The sequence below is a fragment of the Lithobates pipiens genome, unplaced genomic scaffold, assembly GCF_037356315.1.
Source record: "Lithobates pipiens isolate NorthernLeopardFrog02 unplaced genomic scaffold, aLitPip1_a1.2 Scaffold_13, whole genome shotgun sequence".
Taxonomy (NCBI): Eukaryota; Metazoa; Chordata; class Amphibia; order Anura; family Ranidae; genus Lithobates; species Lithobates pipiens.
The window spans coordinates 267,699,016-267,725,602 of NW_027507718.1; the positions used below are offsets into that span (position 1 = coordinate 267,699,016).

Consider the following 26,587-nt stretch of genomic DNA (forward strand, 5'->3'; position numbering starts at 1 on the left):
CAGGAGGGGGGGGGGGGCGCTCGCTCACCCCTTCTTTCCTGGCCGGCCGGGTAGCGTGCTCTGGCAAGGGTCTGTTGTGGACTTTGGGGGGGACCCCCACGCCGATTTTTTTCGGCGTTGGGGTTCCCCTTTAAGTCCATACCAGGCGGCGGGTCCAGCGGCGTATCCTTCGCGGGCCCCGCCTACCTGGAGACACGCTCGAAATGAGCGGACTTTCCTCCGCGTGTGTGGGCGAGTCCGTTCATTTCAAAAGTAGGGCGGATAGTACGGCGGACTTAGTACGCCGTATTAGTCCGCTGAAACAGTGCCGTGTGTGGGCAAGTAGCCCGTTCGGAAAGTCCGACGGACAGTCTGGAGGGAAGTCCGCCAGACTAAGTACGTCGGACAGACGACTACGTGTGTACGTGGCTTTAGATGCAGTGGTTGGCCAAGGTAACCCAATGCAGCAGATGAAGGGCACATCATGATTATTTCCCTTTGATATTGGAAGATATCAAGAAGTGCCATCAGCACAGAACTAGCAGAAATCAGTGGTACCCAGGTACACCCATCTGTCCAGAGAAGTCTGACCAGAAGTGGTTTTAATGTAAGAATTGTGTCAAAAAGCCATACCTCTGATGTGGAAATAAGGCTAAACGACTAAATCGTGTATGAAAACTGGCAGCATGTGCTCTAGACTGATGGGTCAAAATCTGTAATATTTTTGATATAGTAGGAGGCAGTTTGTTTGATGAAGGGCTGGAGACTGGTACAAAAATGAGGGTCTTCAAGCAACAGTGAATCATGGTGGAGGTTCCTTGCAAGTCTGGGGCTGCATTTCTGCCAATGAAGTTGAAGATTTGGCCAGAATCAATAGTGCCCTCAATGCTGAGAAATGCAGGCAGATACGGTACTTATCCATCATGCTATACTGTACCATAAGGAAGCTGTGTGACAGGCCCCAAATTTATTCTGCAGCAGGACAATGGCCCCAAACATAGAACAAGGTGTCCTGTAAGTGTGGTTTGGCCTCCGCAGAACCCTAATTTTAACATATTTGAGTCTGTCTGGGATTACATGAATACACAGAAGGATTTGAGGTAATCTACATCCACAGAAAATCTGTGATTAGTTCTCCAAGATGTTTGGAACAACCTACCTGATGAAATGCTTCAAAAACTGTGTACAAGGGTACCTAGAAGAATTGATGCTCTTTTGAAGGTAAATGGTGGTCACACAAAATATTGATTTGGATTTCTATTCTGTGCATTTACTTTCCATTTTTTTGAACTGATAAAAAATAAACCACTAACTCTTCTATTTCTGAAAGTATTCTTAATACAGCATTTTTTTACACCTGCCTAAAACTTTTGTACAGTAATGTAAGTGGGACAAAATACTACATGTGTTTAAAAATACATTTAACTTTTTTTCCTTTTTTTTTATTGGCGGTATATTTGCCTGGTGCTCACTATTTATTATTGTATAATAGTAATTGGCTGCATTAAAGCTGAATTCTGGACAAGAAAAAAATCCTCCCTTGCACTGGGGCTGTCCCTGCAGTGCAAGAGGTAAAAGCCTGTTTACATCTAGGGGACTGGGAACAGCACTTTTACTTTCTGTACCTGATCCTTCCCTCCTGCAGAATCCACTGTGCTGCAAGACTGGCCTCTGCAGCCTCTTTTCCCCTGTGCTCAGTTGGTTGACACTGAGAAACAGTCCACTGCTGGAGAATAGGGAAGGGCTGTCTGCCTGGGGAGTAGTAAAGTTAGTAAAACTGCTTTTCCTGTACCCTACACCTCAATGAGCATTTAACAGTATCACAACCCCCCAACAAATTCCCTATTTCACAGAATAAAGAATTTGGGTGACCACCTTTGGGTGTGTAAGATATAATAAGCTCATGGTCACATGCTGCTGAGCCCGACACTGACAATGGCACTAATGGATTAAGTTCCTTTTTAATAATAAAGAGAGTCCCGGAGCAGAAGGAGAGAAAAGAATAAGCGTAGGGACGGCATGACAGGTGTGGACAGCACAGTCATGCTTGTAAGGAAAATAATTAATTTGTCTCCTTTAAGAAAAGGGGAGTGGCCGGAGCAGGGGAGGCGCTCGGGTTAGAAAATTATTAGGCAGGAAGGGGAGTGACGTCAGTACTGAGCAGTGGAGGAAAAGATGCCCACCCACCCTCCCGAGTATCGTTGATTATAATAGGGGCTGTACGGACAGCCCATGGCAGCAGTTGGATCTTGGAAGGAGGAGAATATGGATGTTATATGCATATATAACATGGTTGGTACCCATCCGTGGGATGGGGGTTAACATGGTTGGTACCCATCTGTGGGATGGGGTTAGCATGGTTGGTACCCATCTGTGGTATGGGGTTAACATGCTTGGTACCCATCTATGGTATGGGGTTAACATGGTTGGTACCCATCTGTGGTATGGGGTTAACATGGTTGGTACCCATATGTGGTATGGGGTTTAACATGTTGGTACCCATCTGTGGTATGGGGTTAACATGGTTGGTACCCATCTGTGGTATGGGGATAACATGGTTGGTACCCATCTGTGGATGGGGTTATCAGGTACCTTCTGGTTAACAAGGGGTTAACCTGGAAGGGGTAAAAGGTGGGTCACTGCGAAAGTTGAGTACCGTCTCCGGGTCCGGGGGTTTGCGACTGGAGGCCTAAAGTAAAAAGAAGTTTGTCGCAGTGACCAGTGGGGTGGGGTTCCCCTCAAAGACCCCAAAAAGTACAAAAAAGTTGGTTATGAGTTATTTTAAATTTTGTTTATTTAATCTCAAAGTAATTGTTAATAAAAGGCCATCAAGGCCATTTAATCCAAAATCTTGTCATGTCATTTGTGAGGGGATTTGGAGAGGGTTAGATATTATGGTTAACGGGTGGAGGAAGTGACTGTGGGTTAGGTCCTTCACATGTCATGATTTTTTTTTTAGGCTTGGTCTCATTACTTTTTTTTTATCTGTCTGTCCTAGATCCCTCCAAGTTTCCTCTCTTCAGACATTACCGAGAAGCAATATGTTGTTGTGCAGGCCACCTCAAAAGAAATAACCCTGAAAAGGGTCATCCTCCTTTCTCCTGACACAGGACATATTTTCATCCAGACATCCAAAACAATTTATACACCAAAGCAAAATGGTAAGGGGGTTTCTGAAAGAAGGGCATACAAGCAAGATATAATCAAAAAGCTGGCCAGCGATGGAAAGAAGGGGATTTCTGCTCATATTCATATATTAAGCTGTAAACGCTATCTTAAGATCTCAGCATAGGGGTATACCGTTTTTAAACCAACAGTTCAGGCCCCACGAACTGTGCATATGGTCCTTAAAGATTAAAAGGCTAGTTTAAGGATTATGCTGGTCAATGTAGAATTTTTAAACCTTTGTCAATTGGAAAAATGATCAAATGGGTCAAGGCAACTGGCCAGCAAATATATAAAGTATCTCACAAAAGTCAGTACACCCCTCACATTTTTGTAAATATTTTATTCTATCTTTTCATGTGACAACATTGAAGAAATGACACTTTGCTACAATGTAAAGTAGTGAGTGTACAGCTTGTATAACAGTGTAAATTTGCTGCCCCCTCAAAATAACTCAACACACAGCCATTAATGTCTAAACCACTGGCAGCAAAAGTGAGTACACCCCTAAGGGAAAATGTCCAAATTGGGCCGAAAGTGTCAATATTTTGTGTGGCCACCATTATTTTCCAGCAATGTTTTAATCCTCTTGGGCATGGAGTTCACCAGAGCTTCACAGGTTGCCACTGGAGTCATCTTCCACTCCTCCATGATAATATCACGGAGCTGGTGGATGTCCGAGACCTTGCGCTCCTCCACCTTCCATTTGCAGTCTGGAGACATGCTTGGCCAGTCCATCACCTTTACCCTCAGCTTCTTTAGCAAGGTAGTGGTCAGCTTGGAGGTGTGTCTGGGGTCATTATCATGTTGGAATACTGCCCTGTGGCCCAGTCTCTGAAGGGAGAGGATCATGCTCTGCTTCAGTATGTCACAGTACATGTTGGCATTCATGGTTCCCTCAATTAACTGTAGCTCCCCAGAGTTGACAGCACTCATGCAGCCCCAGACCATGATACTCCCACCACCATGCTTTTCTTTGTAATCCTCACCTGGTTGCTGCCACACACGCTTGACACCATCTGAACCAAATAGGTTTATCTTGGTCTCATCAGACCGCAGGACATGGTTGCAGTAATCCATGTCCTTAGTCTGCTTGTCTTCAGCAAATTGTTTGCGGGCTTTCCTGTGCATCATCTTTCGAAAAATCTTCCTTCTAGGACAACAGCCATGCAGACCAATTTGATGTAGTGTGCGGCGTATGATCTGAGCACTGACAGGCTGAACCCCCACCCCTTCAACCTCTGCAGCAATGCTGGCAGCACTCATACGTTCATTTCCCAAAGACAACCTCTGGATATGATGCTGAGTATGTGCACTCAACTTCTTTGGTCGACCATGGCGAGGCCTGTTCTGAGTGGAACCTGTCCTGTTAAACCACTGTATGGTCTTGGCCACCATGCTGTAGCTCAGTTTCAGGGTCTTGGCAATCTTCTTATAGCCTAGGCCAGTGATGGCGAACCTTGGCACCCCAGATGTTTTGGAACTACATTTCCCATGATGCTCTACTACACTGCAGAGCATGAGCATCATGGGAAATGTAATTCCAAAACAGCTGGGGTGCCAAGGTTCGCCATCACTGGCCTAGGCCATCTGCCTGTAGAGCAACAATTTTTTTTTCAGATCCTCAGAGTTCTTCTCCATGAGGTGCCATGTTGACCTTCCAGTGACCAGTATCAGAGAGTGACAGTGATAACGCCAAATTTAACACACCTACTCCCCATTCACACCTGAGACCTTGTAATACTAATGAGTCATATAACACCGGGGAGGGAAAATGGCTAATTGGGTCCAATTTGGATATTTTCACTTAGGGGTGTACTCACTTTTGTTGCCATCGGTTTAGACATTAATGGCTGTGTGTTGAGGTGTTTTGAGGGGACAGCAAATTTACACTGTTATACAAGCTGTACACTCACTACTTTACATTGTAGCAAAGTGTCATTTCTTCAGCATTGTCACATGAAAAGATATAATAAAATATTTACAAAAATGTGAGGGGTGTACTCACTTTTGTGAGATAATGTGTGTGTGTATATATGTATGTGTGTGTATATATATATATATATATATATATATATATATACTTTTTTTTAATTTATTTTTTAAGACAGGTATGTTGGCAGGTTGGTTTGATCCATTCGACTGTTCTCAATTTTGAAAGCTGAAAGTGGTTGAACTAGCTAGAGAATTGCCTGTTATAGTTAAGTAAATTTTTGGCTTATAATAAATGTTGGGTTTGGGTTCACTTTTAGGGTTCATTTTATGATATAATTTTTAAGGTGAGGGTTATGTATTAGAGTCAGGTTAATGACTAGGGATAAGTTACAGGGACTTCACTCTACCTGGTTAAAACAAATCAGGCAACAATTGTCCCTGTCTGAGAATACTTAATAGTGACTAGTCCATGGAGTCTAGCATTGTCTTGCTTGCTGGAGAAGTTCTCCATGCACTCTTGCCTAGCGTGCCACCATCTTAATTCTGTTTGGCCATACACACACACACTAGCAGCTCTTTACCAGATATTTGTAACCTGCCAGAGAACATTGGCCTGCCCGTACATGTACAAAGTACTGCATGTCTGTCAAGTCCCATTATTTACTAAAACTGGTGAACACAGAATCTGGTGAAGCTGTGCATGGTAACCAATCAGCTTCTAACTTCTAGCTTATTCAAATAGGCTTTGGCAATAAAACCTGCAAACTGATTGGTTACTATGCACATCTGCACCAGACTCTACACTCTCCAGTTTCAGTAAATCTAAGTGAAACATCCCCTCCTTGGGGCATGTGGGGCCAATGTTTACACCTTCCACACATAGGAGAAGAACAAAATAAAAGGTATTTAGACAGTCAGCTAAAAAAAAATAAAAAAAATTATAATTTGTCACTGTCTAAGGGGAGGGTGGTGGAGCCAATGAGAGGAAGTTTATTTTCCAAGTGAGGGTCAGCCCTAAAGAACAGGGTTGGTTTTCTTATACTTGTTCTTGGTTTTGAAAGCCATGGGCTAATAACTGGCACAGATCAGTCACACAATTAAGGCAACATGGGACGGGGCATAAGATGGGTTTGGATGGAGGGTTGTCCATTATTGTCTTTTAATAGGTGAATTCATTTTTTCTTCAGTCAATTACAGAATTTTTTCAACTGATAAGAACCTGGATCCTACCGAACGTGATGTTGTAATCATGTTAGAGGTATGCTATGTTGGAGGTAAAGATTATATCAATTTAAAACAAATGGATAAAGCAGTGTCATCAAATGCACCAAGGCACAGTGAAGGCCACTGTTGAAAATAAGCCTTGTTTTCATCTGTTTGCTGGCTTAAGATTACTTTTATTAGTGGAGGTTGGCAAACCAATGAAAGGACCAATACTTGATAACATATTTAATCAGAAGAAGTTTTTGCTTTTTTGGAATATTTGCAATTTTGGATAGAGTAGGGAAGGATTAGAACCTTTTCTGAGGTTTTACTGCCATCAGAGTCTTTGTTATAGAGGTTTTAACTCACTTTCTTTGCCAATGACAAGGGACAGGAGGTAAGAAAAAATCTGTAACAGGGACACACACAGCAATAAAAAGCTGACAGTGATTTTTAAGCCTTTCCCTTTCCTAAAAGAAAAAAAAGTTTGGGCTAAACATACACTTTAAAAGCCACTTGGTGACCATGTCACACAGATATACTGCGGCACAATGGCTCTTCTGGGTGAAATCCTGTACAGGTATGTCCTACCCGTTTTCTGCCACCAGAAGGCATGTGCGCGCCCGCTACACAGCGGGGAACCCGATGCGCGTGGCCGGGGGGCATGATCGCCACTGGCCATGTGCGCTAGCAAGCACGAGCGCCAGCACAGGGATCTGTGTGTGTAAACACATCCCTGTGCTGTCAGAGGAGGGGAGCCATATGGCTCCTCCCCTAGTCACTCACATCCCCACACAGTTAGAACATGCCTAGGGGACACACATTTAACCCCTTGATCGCCCCCTAGTGTTAACCCCTTCCCTGCTAGTGGCATTTACACAGTAATCACAGTAATTTGTATAAATGCCAATGGTCCCAAAAAAGTGTTAAAAGTCTCTGATCTGTCCATCGCAATGTCGCAGTACCCCTAAAAATCACAGATCACCGCCATTACTAGTAAAAAAAAAAAATAATAATAATAATAAAAATGCCATAAATCTTTCCCATAGCTTGTAGATGCTATAACTTTCACATAAACCAATCAATATATGCTTATTGTGATTTTCTTTACCAAAAACATGTAGAAGAATATATATTGGTCTAAACTGATGAAGAAAACACGCCAATATACGTCGGCACAATGGCAGCGGTAGGCAAATGGGCATACCTGTATGTCCCCTTTAAGAGGCGGGGATAGCAGGCACCCACCGCGCACAGTGTGACTGTGCCCGTGGGACCGGCAGACTCTATGTCCACCAGTCTCCCGGTGATCGTGTCATGGAGCCACAGAATGGGGAAGTGCCTAGGCAAACAAGTTCCCCTTGTGTCGTGACAGAGATCACTGCTCCCTGTCATCGGCAGCAGTGATCACTGTCATGTGACTGGAAGCCCATCCCCCCACAGTTAGAATCACTCCCTAGGACACACTTAACCCCTTCATCGTCCCCTAGTGGTTAACCCCTTCACTGCCAGTGTCATTTACATAGTAATCAGTGCATTTTTATAGCACTGTGTCCACCATAATGTCGCAGTCTCAATTAAAATCGCGAATTGCCACCATTACTAATAAAAAAAAAATAATAATAAAAATGCCATAAAACGATCCCCTATTTTGTAGACGCTATAACTTATGCGCAAACCAATCAATAAACGCTTATTGTGATTTTCTTTTACCAAAAATCTGTAGAAGAATAAACTGAGGGAAAAAAATGTTTTTATATATTTTTGGGGGATATTTATTTATATCAAAAAGTAAAAAATATTACTTTTTTCAAAATTGTCGCTTTTTTTTATTTATAAGGCAAAAAATAAAAACCGCAGAGCCGATCAGATACCACCAAAAGAAAGCTCTATTTTGTTTGGGTGCAACGTCACATGACCGCGCAATTGTCAGTTAAAGCGATGCAGTGCCGAATCTCAAAAAGTGCTCTGGTCAGGAAGGGGGTACAATCTTCCAGGGCTGAAGCGGTTAAAGTGACAAAGTGCCAAATTGTAAAAAGTGCTCTGGTCAGGAAGGGGGTAAAATTTTCCGGGGCTGAAGCCGTTAATGTAAAAATTCACTAAGAAGCATAATTTGCTAAATCAATTTATATATCACTAACTGAGTAGAAGGGTTTATAAGTTCACTTGTAATATGTCCCAAAATAAAAAGGGTAACAATTTATAAGTATCTTTAATATATGTATGCATGAATCTAAACCAATGCATTGGGTCACTTCACTTTATTATACACAAAATATATAAACATCACAGTCTAAAATAAACCTCCATATTGCTCAGTTAGGATCTAGATGCCCTTAAAGTTGTATCATTTTGGTATGAAAAAATGTTCCTAGTGGGCCCAGGGACATCCTACTCTGGCCAGAGGCACTTATAAATACAGTTACTTTTCATAGATCCATTCATTAACAGAAGAACAGTCTCTCTGCACAATATGATTATTGGGCATCTAGAACAAATGTGGGCCGATATGTTTTGGGTGGGGCGCTTTTACTTGTCCCCTCCCCTTCCTGACCTGTCAGGCTTTTGGGGGGGGGGCACGGCATTAAAAAAAAAAAAAATTGGCGTGGGGGTTTCCATCAAAGTCCATACCAGACCCGTATGGATTGAGAGAGACCCAACGCCATTTTTTTCTTAATTTTTATTAACGCCATTTTTTTGACATTCAGCTTGTTAGCTAATGACTTATCGGTTGCTCAGGATGCGGCACTCCTTAATAACCAGGTTGTTTACTGGTTGTTAAGGATGCCAGCGGCTGCCGGTTCCTTAAATATTGCATGCCAGGACCACTACTTACTTGCTCATTATTTACCGCATGCATTTTTTTTTTTTGTGAATTGACTTTCACTCATGTTTTATGTGATACTTCCCAAGTGTTTTTGCTTTATGTGGTAAATATTGCATAAAGCAATTGTGAATTGACATTTTTAGGATCGCATGCGGTATTTTATGAAAACGCCTAAATACCGAATGTGATCTGGTTCTGTGAATGTAGCCCTCTTTCTTTTTATTTGTCTGGTTGTACTTTTAACACAGAAATGCTAGTGTGTCCATGATTTACCAGAACCAATAGAATATGCAAATGAGGGTGAGTACAAATGAGAGAAAAAGTGAGAGAATGAGAAATAGAAAAATATCTCAACGTTAATGCTTACAGAATCCTGAAGGTATAATTGTGAATAAGAACACCCGTAAAATAAAGAATGGAACATTTGCATTCACAATGAAGATCCCGGAGCTGGTCACGTAAGATTATTTTTCTTTTGTTCACATCTCATATCAGTTTTACCAACAAGGAGGTATAGGTAAACGTTGCACTCTTCAAGCAAAATCTACAATGGCGGGCACATTTTTACGGGATGTAACAGGTCTGGAAGAGTGCTAATTTTTAAGGCTGCAAGAGCCATTGGTAAACAATACACAGACCAGTTATCAGCAGAGGTCTAAATGATCTTCTTCTCTAGGTCATTTACACGTTTTCTTAGCACACTGCATTGAACAGTAGTAAAGGTGCAAATTTCTTTTTTTTATCCAACAAAAAGTTTTTATTAGAAAAGATAAGTATATAATCAGTAACATTATTACAGTTTAAAACTGCATTGCATCCTCATCACACAAAAATACATCAAAAAGAAGCATCAGACATATATATTCTAACTTTTACATCATCCCTAACATACTGGTCTTTAAACAGTATTAACACCTAGTAATCTATCGATGATCAGATCCACCGGCACAAGCCAACCAACATCCACCCCTGTGTTGGTATATACCGTATATACTCGAGTATAGGCCGACCCGAATATAAGCCGAGGCCCCCAATTTACCCCCAAAAAAACTGGCAAACTTATTGACTCGTGTATAAGCCGAGGGTGAGACATGCCTGTCCATCCCTGTGTGTGTGTCCGTCCATCCCTGTGTGTCCGTCCATCCCTGTGTGTCCGTCCATCCCTGTGTGTCCGTCCATCCATCCCTGTGTGTGTGTGTGTCCATCCATCCATCCATCCCTGTGTGTGTGTGTCTCCATCCATCCATCCATCCATCCCTGTGTGTGTGTGTCTCCATCCATCCATCCATCCCTGTGTGTCTCCATCCATCCATCCATCCCTGTGTGTGTGTGTCTCCATCCGTGTGTGTGTGTGTGTGTGTGTGTGTGTGTGTGTGTGTGTGTGTGTGTGTGTGTGTGTGTGTGTGTGTGTAAGCTTCTCCATGCGCAATGCCTCCCCTATATTATGCAGGTTACCATAGAAAAAGCCCACAATTCGTGTTTTAGCCCTAATCGCTATGGCCAGCAGTTCAATAGCCAATGCAAAAAGAAGAGGGGACAATGTGCAGCCCTACCTAGTCCCCCTCCTTAATGCAAAAGTATGGGACAGATTGGCAGAGGCTCGAATTGCAGCCTGTGGTCGATTGTATAGAAGACGCACCCACTATATATATATATATATATATATATATATATATATATATATATATATATATATATGGCTGAACCTGAATTTCCTCAGTACTGTCCACAGGTAGTTCCAGTCAATGCTGTCAAACACTTTTGTGGCATCTAGTGATAGCAGAGCCCTGCTACCACCATTGTCCACTGCAATCTGTATATTCAGAAATAGTCATCTTAGATTAATGGCTGTTGATTTATTTGGCATGAAACCAGCCTGGCCGTCATGCACGAGAGAGGTAATAAGTCCATTCAGCCGAAATTACTAACATCTGTGCCAGTATCTTAATGTCGCTCTGCAGCAATGAAATAGGTTGGTAAAAAACTGTGTTCACAGGGCCCTTTCCTGGCTTGAGAAGCAAAATTTTGCTTTTGACATGGAAGGTGGAAGAGCTCCACTCTCCAGGGACTGATTGAAAACTTTTAGCAAATGTGGTAGCAACACAAAATATCCCAGGGTGAAATTTCTTGAGACTCGTAAAGATCATAGTATGTTTGAGAGGAGAATGGATTCCTCTGATATTCCATGATACTATGGGTAACTCCACCATGGGACACAGTAAGTCAGTAATAGAGTAGGGTATGCAAAATTGAACAAAAAGAACCAAGCCGCTATGCAAGGCTGCAGACGCCTCTTAAAACTTTTGTACTGTTGAACCACATCTTTTCCTCTGTTGAGAATGCTGGAAGAACCCCAGCTGAAGAAATAAAGGTTCTCAAAAACTGTAAACCAAACTTGCCAATCAGTGGTATACATTGCCAACAGGGCAGAATCAGTTGTTATAGCAACACTTGCTCGCATCAACTTGAGCATTGTCAGGTAGTGTAGATCAAACATAGTAGTGGTGTAGCTCTCATCTTGATTTACAAAAATATTATGTCCCCCAGCCAGAGAACATCTGTGTAACAAGTGGGTTGAAGACCCGGGTATATATCTTAAGCATTAAAGATGGGTTATAACTTTAGGTAGCAAACAGTGGAGCCTGGAAGCTGGGTCAGTCTTCAGTCTTCCAAATGCCAAATGACAAACAGTTTTAATTAGTGAGGGTGCGTGGCCATATGCTTGCGTGTGGACAATAATAGTTTTTTATTTAATAGCACCTTCCCAAAAGATGTGTTAAGAGAATGGTGCCTATTTTTCACTATTTGTATTTAGAAGTGTCACACTTACACCTTACTTAGCACACTTGCACTTAATATGAAAGAAAAATGTGATTCCAGGTCCACTGAATTAATTCACTGGTTATATTGTTTTTAATGGTCTAAGATGTTGGAAACATATAACTTGTTTTATGTTAAACTGTATCTATAGCTTTGGCATGTGGAAACTTGTGGCAAAATTTGAAAACGCACCGCAGAGAGAATATACCACACAGTTTGAAGTGCGAGAATATGGTGAGCTTACTCAAAATAAAATGCTGAACTTTTGACATTGTATATAATCATTCAGTTTTGGCCATCTAAATGACCTTGGTAGGACTATTTGGCTTAATAATTTCAGGATAACTTTTAAATCATCAAAGCTAAACTCCAACCTTACCTTCAGTTTTGCACAGTTACAGGCTCCTCTCCTCTCCTTAAATGACTCTGATTTCACTGCACACAGTGAGCTTTTTAAAATGTACATTAGTAGCTGTAGCAAGTCAGAGAGCCCTCTCTTCTTTCCTGGCTAGACGGTGTCCAGATTCATCTAGCAATTTCATCCCCGGTCTTACTGTCTCTGACCTGCTCCTTTCATTCACTAGATTTCAGTTCTTTCATTCATAGAGGCAGAGCATCATATGTGGCTGTTATCTGGTGTGGCCTACATGCAAATACAGCCTGCTTAGGAATGCCAGTCACGCCACCCATGCATCAAGACATTTTTATATTTGCCTAACTCCTCCCAAGATCCAGCCCACTGCTTGCATCAGGGCTCTTGAGAAGAGTACTGTTTTCTTTAAAGCTCTGTACAACTTGCCAACCCCTTATACCAGCCATGATCCGCTTGCATTGCATAGAGAACCACAGAAACTTAGGCCGTGTACACACGGGCGGACTGTTCGCCCAACTTTGTCCGCTGAACAGTGTTTCAGCGGACAGTCCGCTCGTGTGTGGGCTTCAGCGGACTGTTTCAGCGGACAGTCTGACGAACAAAGTTTTTCGGAATTTCCGTAAGACAGTCCACTCGTGTGTAGGCTTGTTCGTCAAACTAAGTTTCGCGCATGCTCAGAAAGGATTTACACGGCGAAGGTTGCATTGCAGTGTATAGGACGTCGTTTTTCTAGTCCCGTCGTGCGTGCCGTTCACGTCATCGCGCACGCTTTCAGCGGACTGTTCGTTCATCGTGTGTGGTCAAGTCCGTTCATGCAAATTTTGAGCGGACTGTTTGTCGGATTGTTTGACGAACAAAGTTGGGCGAACAGTCCGCCCGTGTGTACGCGGCCTTAGATGTCACTGGGTCTAAAATAAGGTATGTATAAAAAAATGAATGTAGCCTACTGGTCCTAAACTGGGGATATAGTGTAAATTTAGTTTTTGGCTGACTGATTTAGACAGCTCAGACTGATTGTACAGTTTATCTGGTCTTACCCTAATCTCAATTGGGTTGTGCATTTCTCACTGTCCCCAGTGTCACTGGTACCACAGGCCAGTATGAAATAGTACAACTAGGTTGAGCTATGAAAATGTATTCTTCTTCCAGCCAGCCCAGTAGGAGGTTCTTGGCCACTGGTGAATTCTGGGAGATGATATATATTTGAACGGGGCCATGTGCTCACTCTCTCTTGCCTCTGGCCTTCCTGGCCTAAGGATATGCTGCTGAAGTGAGCTCTGCAAGTAGGCCCAGAAGCCTGTCTGGGCCCTACTAAACCTGAGGTGGTCCTTAGGCTGTCTTGCCCAGTGTGGAAGAAGACAAGCCAAGCTGAGACGATCCAGGGGAAGACCCTTGCTGGAGAGAGTCAGAATGAAGGCTGGTCTCTCAGAAAGGCCTGGTGACTTGTTTGGAGGACACATCTACATATAAAACATGCTTACAGTGTTGCCGGGTCAGCTAAAAGGTTCTGACACTGTGAAGCTGAATCTTGTTCTACATCTAAAATGTGTTTGCAGTATCACCGGGTTGGCTTAAAGGTTATGGTACTGTGAAGCTGTACTTTTTCTAGATCCAAGGAGTCTGTACGTGATGTTACTGGTATCTGAGACCCCTAACCCTCTCTGAAACTATCAAAAGTGACTGGTGCCCAATTTCTGTTCCAAACTCCCCATTATAGCCATAGACTCAGCCCTGAGGTAAATGCTAGCTTGCCGCCTGCCCCTGGGGGTTGCACCCTACTCCCAGAAGACCCAGGGGAGCACTAGACTAAATAAATAAAAGTTTAATAAAAAACTTAATGGTAAATTTGTCATTAAAATACGTTTTTGAAACACATTTGACTCTTTGTGGGGCAAAGTACAATACTAAACTAGAAAACCACATATTTATACAATAAACAAAGAGATGTGATTGTTATCTTACTGATGCCGAAGTGGTGGTATTAGCTGCTCTAAAATGTTGGGACTTCATCATTCAATATTAGTCTGCAGATATAGTTTAGCAATCTGGAAGTAGGAAAAATCTATATTCAGAGCTAGGGATGGGTGAACGGTTCAGCCCAAGCATAAGTTTGGACCCAACTTTGGTTGTACGGTGAACACCAAACAATATGCGGTATTTGGGGGAAATTTTTTTTTTGCTCATTTTTAAAGGCTTATATGCAAGTTATTGTAATAAAAAGTGTTTGGGGACCCGCATCCCACCCCAGGGGACATGTATCAATGCAACATTTTTTTTTCTTGGAGCTGTGATTTTGTTAATGCTTAAAGTGAAACAATAAAGATGAAATATTCCTTTAAATTTCATGCCTGAGGGGTGTCTATAGTATGCCAGTGGCACATTTTTACCATGTTTAGAACAGTACCACAGCAAACTTACATTTCTAATTGTCATTGAAAACTGATCGTGGCTGTAATGAAATGTCAGGTCTTGGCAATATAGACAAAACTCATTAAAAAAAAGGGCATGGGTTCCTGCCCCAGTCCATTACCAGGCCCTTTGGGTCTGGTATAAATATTAAGGGGAACCCCAAACCATTTTTTTTTTAAATTGCATGGGGGTCCCCACCAAAATCCATGTCAGGCCCTTCAGGTCTGGTATGAAAATTAAGGGGAACCCTGTGCCAATTTTGTTTTAAATGGCGTAGGGGTTCCCCCAAAATCCATACCAGACCTGGATTTTAAGGTGAACCCTGCTCCAAAATTAAAAAAAATGGCATAGGGCTCATCCTCAACATCTACACCAGACCCTTATCTGAGCATGCAACCTGGCGGGCCCCAAGATAAGAGGGGGAACGAGAGAGTGCCTCCCCTCCTGAACCGTACCAGACCAAATGCCCTCAACATGGGGAGGGTGCTTTGGGGTCTGTTCATGTTGATAGGGACAAGGGCCTCATCCCTACAACCCTTGCCCGGTGGTTGTGGGGGTATGGGTTTGGGGGGCTCATCAGAATCTGGAAGCCTCCTTTGACAAGGGGACCCCCAGATCCCGCCCCCATGTGAATTGGTAACGGGGTACATTGTAAAAAAAAGTGTAAAATGCCCCAAAATGTAAACAAAAATGGCGTAGGGGTCCCCCCAAAATCCCGCCCTCAGCTATATAACAGCTGTCACCCAGAAGAAGCGTCACTCGGTGGGAGCCTCCCATGGAGGCATTTTTTTTTTCTTTTTCGGTCCGTGATATTACATCGCTGGACATTTTTTTTTTTTTTATAAAGGACTTGTAACAAGCTGTCTCTTGTCTTTTTTTACAATTTCTGACATCTTTTTTTGTGAAATAGTAGGGGTACAATGTACCCTGTTGCTAATTCACATGAGGGGGCCCGGGATCTGGGGGCGTGGCAGGGACGTGTCCTATGCCCACATATGTTTGCTAGTAGGGGTCCCTCATTCCCATCTCAAAATGTTGGGAGCTATGTATTCCTCCCACTGACATTAACAATGAGGCACAATTCTTGCCACTGACACCAACGATGGGGTATTAATCCTCCCATTAACACCAGCGATGGGGCACTATTCCTCTCGATAAAACCAATGATGGGGCATTGTTACTAACGCCAGGATATTTTCTACTCCCACTGCCCACCAGTCCCCTCTTAAAGAGGAAGTAAACCCTGATGGGTTTTACTTCCTCTTTGTTTCCTGGCAAAGGTAAAGCATAATGGACTACTATGCATCGCATAGTAGCCCATTATGTGTGACTTACCTGACACAGGTAATGTCACCGCTGTCACCCCTGTCCCCTCTTCCACGAAGCGTCCATCTTCCTTCTGGGTATCGCGACTCTGGTGCTGTGATTGCCAGAGCCGCAATGACGTCACTCCCACGCATGTGCGCGGGAGCGGCTTCTAACGGCATGATCGCCGTTAACAATGGCATGCTCAGTGCGCCTGCGCGCCGCTGTCTGCGGCGCATGCGCCGTAGACAGCGGTGCCTGTCTTTTGCAAATATCTCCGAAACTGTGTAGGTTTAAGAGATATTTCTTGCACCTACAGGTAAGACTTAATCTAGGCTTACCTGTAGGTCAAAGTGGTCTGTAAGGGTTTACAACCACTTTAAGTCTGAAGGATAGTAAACTGGCCCTTTCTTTAGAAAGTTTGGAAACCCCTTGACCCCTACAACACAGGTTTAGGTTACAGCTAAAAGCAGCTGCACTTCGATAATATCATTACTACCTGCAGTGATCTTTTGAAAAAAACTCATTTGGGTTTCAAAATGAGTTGGCCACCAGTCATATGGCTCAATATTAGGGTAAATTATTTCACGTATCCAAGAGTATAGGGATTTCATACATAATTATTCAAACTATATAAAATAAATACTGCTTCTCATTTTAATTAGGGGAAGAGCATTACATTTACTTTAGGAAAATGTATAAAATATGATGAACTATAACTCTGAACATTAGTGTTTTGGGGCTAATATATAATTCTGCTGATAATAAGTCCTTTCTTCTTTTCCAGTACTTCCAACATTCAGTGTTGAGTTGGATACAACTAAAAAGTTTTTCTATTATAAAGATGATAAACTGGTTGTCAATATTAAAGCCAAGTAAGTACATCGGTCAAACTCTTTTCTAAACATTGTCTTGAGGTCTAAGACATTGGATTTATTAAAACATGCAATGTGTTGATGTGAGCTTAAAGCAGTATTAAACCCAAAAACAAACATTTATTAAATTGCAGCTTACCAATCCTTATGTCGTGTACACACGACTGAACTTTCTGGCAGAAAAGGTCCGTCTGAATCATTACGTCGGATATTACAATCGCGTGTGAGCTTCATCTGGCTTTTTTCTTCAAAAATTCAGACTGACCTAGAAATAGAACATGTTTCAAATCTATCTGACGGAATCAATTTCTAGAGGGAAAACCGTTCGCCTGTATGCTGGTCCGATGGACCAAATACAATGCAAGGGCAGCTATTGGCTACTGGCTAATGAACTTCCTTTTCTGGTCCCGTCGTACGTCATCACGTTCAAAACGAACAGATTTTGGTCCGTTCATGTGTGGGCAAGTCCGTTCGTTCAGAAGTCCGCCGTAACTCAGTCTAAAGTCCATGGGAACTCCGTTGGGAAGACCGTCAGACCTTTTCTGCTGGAAAGTCCAGTCATGTGTATGCGGCATTACATATGGGGGCTAAATTCATTCTCTTTGTTAGGCATTTTCCCTTTATTTTCATCTAGTGATCCAGCCACTACATCTGTTGTTTTTCAACATAACAAACTATCCTAAAGAACATAGCAGTTAGAGGGCTGAGTTAAACCATTTAAAACTGACAGGGTTCCTACAATGTTCAGCTTTTCTTTGTTTATGTAAAATCTTTATCCTTAAAGGAAAAATTGTTCCTGTAACTGCTTAAAAAGTGTTAGCTGGAGTTTGGCTTCAATTTGTTAGTGTATCGAAATCTGCTAGTGCATCTAATGCCGCGTACACACGATCAAATTGTCCAGTGTACTTAGTCCGCTGAAGCGCATTTCACCGGACAATTCGATCGTGTGTGGGCTTCAGCGGACTTTTCCAGCGGAAAGTCCGGCGGACTTAGACTTGGGTTTCAGCGGACAATACGTTCGTCAGTATGCTAGTCCGGCAGACTAAGAATGACGCATGCTCAGAAGCAAGTACGAAAAGGAAGCTATTAGCTACTGGCTATTGAACTTCCTTTTTCTAGTCCTGTCGTACGCGCTGTACGTCATCGTGCTAGCAAACGCCGGACTTTTTTTGTGTCCGTGTGTGGCCAAGTCCATTTGGTAGAAAGTCTGCCGGACTATCCGCCGGATTGTTTGCCGGACTAAGTACGCCGGGCAATTCGCTCGTGTGTACGCGGCATAACACTCCCCTTCCCCCAGACAGACATTGCTGCTGTCAAAAAGTGTGTCTTTTGCTCCTCCATTCAGAGTGTAAATACCCCAAGGGCCTGCTCACACCAGATCATGGTCTACGTTAAAAACACACTGCCCCTTTGATTTTCTGCAGGTGTCAATGCATTGCTAATGACACTCCAAATGCAGGTTCCAAACGCAGTGCATTTGCCTGCACCAGATCGCATGAGACAGAGGTACCATGCAATCTGGTTGCAGTGCATTTTTTAAAGTAGTGCATGCTCTACTTTTGGTACAATGCTGTGCAATTTCAGCCCATTCAAATTAGATGACTGAAAACGCACTGCACTTATATAAACAGAAATCGCACAGGAACACGAGTGTGTTCCTGTGTGTTTCCTGGTGTGATCTGGCTTTAATACAGGAGTTGTGTCGCAGGCCAGATTACCAGGTGAAAACAAAGGAAGACCAAAAAAAAAAAACCTAATGCAGCCACCACATCTAAGGATTGGTAAGCTACAATATATTACATTTTTGGTTTCAAGTGTAATATTGTTTTAATTGGTTGTACATTTTTTGGAAATGCTGGAACTGCAAGGCAATTTTCTCACAATAATGGATCAGCAAATTTTACCATACATTTGTAATTGTAAATTTACATATTTTGTAGTATAACTGACTCTTTTTTCCTATCTTTATATTTCCAAATTACAATTCTGAAGGCAACAGCAGACTATTAGGGAATTCCAGTTTTTTCTAACTACTGTCACTGAAATAAAAATGTAAAATGCTCCTATAAAGAAAGAGACTATATACTTATCTGGTACAGTACCAACTTGTGGAATCTGCTGCACTGCAAAGCCACCTGAAGAATCTTTACATCACACACCTTTGGATTGTGTCATATTCCTGCATTCTCCGCCCCACAATCTGTGGTTCCTACTGCCCCTACATCACCACAGGACCACAGAGGGCAGAAGAATTAGCCCCCTCCATGACCGGGCCATTTTTGCAATACGGCACTTCTGCACTTACTAATTACTGTCCTAAAAGGGCAGAGAGGAGCATGGGGGACCAGAGTTGCATGGGGGGATAGAGGAACACGGGGGCCAGAGGTGCATGGGGGAATAGAAGAGTACGGGGGACCAGAGGTGCATTGAGGTGAATAGAGGAGCACTAGGGGACCAAAGGTGCATGCGGGGGAATAGAGGAGCACGTAGGGGACCAGAGGTGCATGGGAGGAATAGAGGAGCATGTAGGGGACCAGAGGGGCATGGGAGGAATAGAGGAGCACATAGGGGACCAGAGGTGAATGGGAGGAATAGAGGAGCATGCAGGGGGTCCAGAGGTGCATGGGGGAATAGAAGAGTACGGGGGACCAGAGGTGCATTGAGGTGAATAGAGGAGCACTAGGGGACCAAAGGTGCATGCGGGGGAATAGAGGAGCACGTAGGGGACCAGAGGTGCATGGGAGGAATAGAGGAGCATGTAGGGGACCAGAGGGGCATGGGAGGAATAGAGGAGCACATAGGGGACCAGAGGTGAATGGGAGGAATAGGGGAGCATGCAGGGGTCCAGAGGTGCATGGGAGGAATAGAGGAGCATGTAGGGGACCAGAGGTACATGGGAGGAATAGAGGAGCACAGGGGACCAGAGGAGCACGGGGGACCAGAGGTGCATGGGGGAATAGAGGAGCACAGTGGACCAGAGCAGCATGGGGGGAAGAGAGGAGCATGGGGGACCAGGGGAGTACGCAGGGGACCATCAGAGCACTTGGGTGGACCAGAGCAGCATGGGGGATGGAGAGAGGAGCATTGGGGGACCTGAGGAGCATGTGTGGGACCAGCAGAGCACATGGGGGACCAGAGCAGCATGGGGGAATAGAGGAGCATAGGGAGGGACCAGCGGAGCACATGGGGGACAAGAGGAGCATGCAGGGGACAAGAGGAGCACATGGGGGACCAGAGCAGCATGGGGGGAAACAGAGGAGCACGGGGGGAGGAACAGGGGAGCACATGGGGAAACAGATGAGCATGGGGGAACAGATGAGCATGGGGGGACCAAAGGAGCATGTGGGGGACCAGAAGAGCAGGGGGTACCAGGGGGGTGACCAGAGAAGCACAAGGGTACCGATGAGCAGGGGGGACCAGATGAGCATGGGGGGAACAGAGGAGCAGAAGAGGAATGCAGAAGCATGTGGGGGACCAGAGGAGCATGGGGGACCAGAGGAGCAGAGGGGAGACCAGATAAGCGTGAGGGTACAGAGGAGCATGGGGGGGGGGGACAGAGGAGCAGGAGAGGAACTCATAAGCATGTGGGGGACCAGAAGAGCACTGGGGGACCATTGGAGCAGGAGGAGCACAGGGGGAACACGGGGGCGGTGAAGGATCAGGCAGAAACCAGAAGGAGCACGGGGGAGGGGACAGAGAGCTGACTCAACAGCTATGGCCTGGGAGTTTATTACTTTCCTGCCTAATCTTGTGCCATTATGGGGGGGCGCCAAACTGATTCTTTGTCCTGGGTGAAATAATATCTAGCTTCCCCACTGGTACTGCATTTAAGAGATATAGAGAAGAATGGCTAATGGCTAGTGAATGGGGGGGGGGGGGGCTTGGGTGGCCATCGGGGTTGGCCGCCATAGGAGAGATCTGTCACCTGTCAAAGTTGGCCCCATCTGGGTGAAGTCAAGGGCCAAATATTTGTCCCAGTCCAGCCCTACCTCCTTCTGGATCATATGATGAACTTCTCAGTACTGACTCCTCAGGAGCATGTCATTTTTCACTTGCACTGCATAACTAGCGAGGGAGAGGAGGTGAGGGGGTGGCTTTTTAAACACACTCCTGGCTGCTATACTGAGTGTTTGTACATTTGTAAACCCAACTGTACCTCCCCCCCTACTATGTATACTGAGCTTGTCTATATTACCAGTGGGTCTGGTGTGGTTATGGCAGGTGTCAATGTGTGGCGGAGGCACTGCAACAAGCATCCATTAGTTGATCTGCCCTTCTGTGAATAGACAATGAAGCGACTTGTATGGCCTTCCTTCCTGGTCATGGTGTAGCAGCTGATGAAACATGATCTGTGTTCCATTAGCTGCAGTGGAGTACAAAGGAGACATCCAGGGTCCAATAGACCCCAGATTTCTCAAAAAAGAGAACTTGTCACCCTATATGACACTCCAGATGTTTTGGAACTACATTTCCCATGATGCTCAACTAAACTGCAGAGCGCATGAACATCATGGGGAATGCGGTTCCAAAACATCTGGGGTGCCAAGATTCTCCATCACTGACGTAGAGGCTGTTAGTCCCCTATGTCAGTGGTTTTCAACCCTGTCCTCAAGTACCCCCAACAGGCCATGTTTTGGGAATTTCTCTTAGATGAAATAGCTGTCCAAAATACCAAGCCATTGACTCTGATTTAAAGCACCTGTGCAAGATAAAGGAAAACCTGTGAACATGGCCTGTTGGGGGTACTGCCCTATGTGGAAGCAATTCAATTATTATGTAAAAAAATGTAAAGATACAGAGGAAGAATAAAAAAAAAATGCAAAGCTCCCCTCCTAACCCCACATACATAAGTGGCTGGATGTATGCCCAGGCACATATGTTGGTCTGTGGCCGGACTGGGCATTTGTGCAAAGCTGCATCACGGAACTCCCTCTCTTTCTCCCGTCACCGATCCTGTCCCAGCAGCATAGCTATTCCAGCCTGGCACCAATCAACACACACAAAAATGCATGTGTTCTGGCTCATATGTGCGAAAACAGCACTTGCTACACATGTTACATATCGCCACGTATGCTGGAGTGAAGGCAATAATTCTAGCATAGCTCATGTTTAATTCTAAACTGATGAACTGTAGGGGCTTTTAAAGCAGCTTGACAGAAAAAAACTAATATGTATGAATTCTGGGAGTGGTATTCCAAATGGTGCCTATACCCTAATTCAAAGGGGGGATGCTTCCAAAATGATACCATACACAAAACACCACAAAGGAAAAATGCATCTACTAAGGCTACCAAATTGGAAAAAAATCAGTTTATTGGACATACGAAAGTCAAACACTATATATAGAAAGAACATGAACCCCCAAAAAACTTGTACCACCGGGGGTATACCCCATCCTAAACCTATTGTGGCTAGGGCTGGTGCTACCACTAGGCGGAGTAGGCAGCCGCCTAGGGTGCACTACCCCCCAGTGCGCAGCCACGGCCTCTGTCTCTGGAACTGCATGCCTCCAATCCCCCAATATGTCTCGCTGAGCGCCCCGCTGTTCCCTTGATCTCTTCATAGAGTAAAAGTTCACAGCGCCGCTATGGGACTCCTTTGCTCCAGCCTGTCCCTCTGGAGCGGCGCTGTGTGTCTGTGTGTAAAGCAGAGGGGCGGGGCTCTGGAGATCAGGTAGGTAGGTCAGTGTATGTGTGTCAGGTAGGTGGGTCAGTGTATGTGTGTCAGGTAGGTGGGTCAGTGTATGTGTAATGGTCACGTAGGTCAGTGTATGTTTCAGGTAGGTGGGTCAGTGTGTGTGCAATGGTTAGGTGGGTCATTGTATGTGTCAGGTAGGTAGGTCAGTGTATGTGTAATGGTCAGGTGGGTCACATATTGCAAAGGGGGTGGAGTCATGGGCAGGGCCAATGGGGGAGGCAAAATGAGGTTTCGCCTAGGGTGTCAAAAATTCTTGCACCAGCACTGATTGTGGCAATTCCTTCTATTATGCTAACCTTCCCATCTCTTAATGCCACTCCTACTCAGCTACAATGGGTCCAACCTGCCATGCAGTAACAGCTTGTGCCACCCAAGCACTTAGCAGCTAATGGACCTCAAATGAGTAGTGGTGCTGTTTGGAGATCTGGGATCGGCCGGCTATCTATGTATGTATGTCCACCCTGGGGATGTTGGTGACTGTGTTACATGGCGTATGCCGTTCCTATGTGCAATTTGTCCTCCATAGGAGATACTGCCGTATTCGCCAAGTCCATATACAGTATCTCACAATAGTGAGTACACCCCTTTTTGTAAATATTTTATTATATCTTTTCATATGACAACACTGAAGAAATTACAGTTTGCTTAGGGGTGTACTCACTTTTGTTGCCAGAGGTTTAGACATCAATGGCTGTGTGTTGAGTTACTTTGAGGGGACAGCAGATTTACACTGTTATACAAGCTGTACACTCACTACTTTACATTGTAGCAAAGTGCCATTTCTTCAGTGTTGTCACATGAAAAGGTATAATAAAATATTTACAAAAATGTGAGGGGTGTACTCACTTTTGTGAGATATTGTATGTATTGTATGAACAATATAAGCCAATAGACTCTGCAAAAACTGCCATGTAGCATATTGTACAATATGTATATCCACTTCCACTCTCTCCTAAATTGTAAGGGGGAGAAAGGTCAACGATATGTAGACACTATGACAGTCTCCAACACATACTCAATGATATAACTCCCCACAGGTAAATTACATAATCCATGAAGTCAATGTTCACTCATAGCAGGTAGTTTGTATACCCTAATTTGCTATATTGTCGGCATTCCACTCATCACTCTTTCTGACACAGGAAAGCTGTAGCTGGGTTGTCCACTTTGATGAAGGTGTTCATTCCTTGAAGTTATGAGTCATGTGCCTTTCGTCCTCCAAGAGCTTTCACACTGATCGTGGGCAAGATACACTCTCCATCCCCACAGGTCCGGTCAATCACGTCTCATCTCCTCCGCTGGGAGCAGTATTACACACTCGCACTCAACAGACACAATCAGCCACAAACAAAGGCATCATAGGGTAGCATTTATCAAGATTCTACTGGTAAAAAATGTTAAATAGGGGGCGCATGCGCGGAAGCGTCCAAGATGGCCGCATAGACCGGGAGCTCCGCGCCACCCTGGGCTAACGTTCGCCGCCACGACTTTCTGAGCCCTCGTTTTCACCGGTAAACGGTCACATCGGATTGGGGAAAACTCAGGCTTCACACGAATGCCCGGTTCTAAGTCTTGTCGGAACCCCAAACCTGCGCTTTCTACAGCGTCAGAGAGGTCAGGCCGATCCAAGATGGCCGCCGTTACCTCACAACACACAGCCTGCAATGAGGAATCCATAGCGGACCAAGACTACACAGCTAAGCACCTCTCTTCAACTTCAAACGGCACAGTGAGTGAAATTCAACCCAGGACCCTATCCCCAGCATCCACGGACCCCCTCCTGAGACATATTGGGGGGGAAAGTAACCCCTCCACACAGCATATGTTACCTATCAGCTTTGCTCCATGGGACATAGTTCCTAGAGATTCGCCCTCACCTCCCACAGACTTTGCCTCCATGATGAACGCATTCTCCCAAAGGTTGTCTAGAGGTTTATCTCAAACTGCCACACAGATCACAGCTTCCATCCATGCTGATTTGCAACAATTAGGAACCAGGATTGATGCAATAGAGCTACAATCAGATCAGTCATGCCTACACATTAACCAAAACACAGCCAGGATACAAGAACTTCAGGATCATTTAGAAACAGCCACAGCTAAAATTGATGACCTCGAAAATAGGTCGAGGAGATATAATTTCCGTGTCAGAGGCATTCCTGAATCTATCAAGGACATTCATCTCGCTATCCAAGACCTCATCAAAAGTTTAATTCCCACAATTTCACAGGATCGTCTAGAACTAGACAGGGCTCACAGGGCTCTGCAACCTCTTCGCTCAGATGGTCTTCCTAGAGACATTATAGTGAAACCTCACTACTATTCAGTGAAAGAAGAGATAATGAGAGTTTCCAGAACCTCAGATTCTCTGATATTTCAGGATCATCCCATACAAATTTTTACCGATCTATCACCATACACAGTCCAAAAACGACGAGCACTTAAACCTCTACTTCAAGTTCTGACGAGCAAAGAAATCCCTTACAGGTGGGCCTTTCCTCTCCGCCTGAATTTCTCATATAACAATAAACCATACCACTTCTCGACGTTCCAAGATGGAGAACGACTTCTGCTTCAATTGGGAATGATCACCCAGGAACTTCCACAGACTTCTACACCGAAAGGATCCTCCTCATCCAAACGCCCCTCACAGACAAGCCCCTTGACGCAAATATGGCAGAAACAGATGCCCAAGAGATCGAGGGAATCTCCACCAACCTGAATATACACCTGAACTGTCCAATTTTTGTGGAAAAATAAAAAATAAAAAACTGACTTCCTTACGGTTTGTTCTCAGGGCCGAACCTTTCCCAGGGCCGGGTTGACAATTGGTCCTGTTTTTCCTGGAAACTTCTCCAGGTTTTTTCCCACAGAAGACATTAATTTTTAATTTTTTAATTTTTTTTTTTTTCTTCTCTCACCTTTTTTTTTGCTTCTAAAGTGGAAAATTTCAAAATATTTTTCCTTCTTGACATATAATTTTACTGTAATGCCTGTATTAGCCTCCTCTTCCTCTATAATTTTATTATTTATTTCTCTCTCCAACTGACCTTTTGGCTTTATATTTGATGTTTTTTTTTTTTTTTTTTCTTATAATGGCTCTTTTTGCCATTTAGTCATGGTCACCCATTTAGTAGAGGAAGAGGGGGGCAGTTGCTCATTATTTATATATCCCCTATGTTTATTCTAGTTTGGGCTCAGATTATTTGTTTTAGTGCCTATGAGATAATCAACCTATGCGGCGAGGTTGTCCAGGGTGGGTACAATGCACCCCCCTGTTTACTTCGATGGGAGAACTAATTCTCCTACCGGGGTTTGTTTACAGCGACCCTTTTGGGCTGCTTTGGGAATTTTTCCCTTCCTATTTTATTTATTGTATACATTACTAATCTTTTTTTTCTTTTTTTTTTCTTGAATTGTTATTTTATATAATGCATATTCTGATGTACTTCTATTTTATTTCCTCTTTTTCTAATTCTATTCTCTCCCTACCTTCTTCTTTCCCACTTCCATTCTCCCTTTCTTACCCTTCCCAGTCTAACCACATCCTCCTTCCCATCTCCCTTGTACAGGATCAGGGCCTGGTTGGATTCTCCTCGTTTTTTTCTCACAAGCATTTCTTCAGAAGAACAGGTGTCATCTCCTATCTGCCAGGGATCACCACAAAGACAGGTACTCCTTTCGCACATAGCATGAACTCTTCCATGCTCTTCCCTTGATCTCTACCTCACCGGTACAATCTGATCTCCGTATAATGTCCAATAATGTTCAAGGCCTTAATTCCCCAGTGAAAAGGCGTAAAATCATGCAACAATTTCATGCCCTCAAAGCTGATGTTATCTTGATGCAGGAGACGCACTTCCCCATCTCTTATAACCCCATTTTCCTACACAAAAACTTTTCTCAATTTTATTTAGCTAATGCTTCCAATAAAACAAGAGGGGTTGCGATTTGCTTTGCTAACAAAGTTCATTTTCATCATTCCAAAACGATTAGAGA

At 43.9% G+C, this 26,587-nt stretch overlaps 1 protein-coding gene across 1 annotated transcript in view; it reads left to right on the plus strand.

The window, feature by feature from the left end:
• Window positions 1-26,587, plus strand: part of LOC143974836 (complement C3-like) — a 332,677-nt gene that overhangs the window by 40,942 nt on the left and 265,148 nt on the right. The window contains exons 3-7 of the mRNA XM_077476590.1: window positions 2,978-3,140; window positions 6,267-6,337; window positions 9,479-9,567; window positions 12,081-12,163; window positions 16,804-16,891. Of these exons, the coding sequence (XP_077332716.1) occupies window positions 2,978-3,140; window positions 6,267-6,337; window positions 9,479-9,567; window positions 12,081-12,163; window positions 16,804-16,891 (494 nt within the window). The remainder of the gene's footprint in view (window positions 1-2,977; window positions 3,141-6,266; window positions 6,338-9,478; window positions 9,568-12,080; window positions 12,164-16,803; window positions 16,892-26,587) is intronic.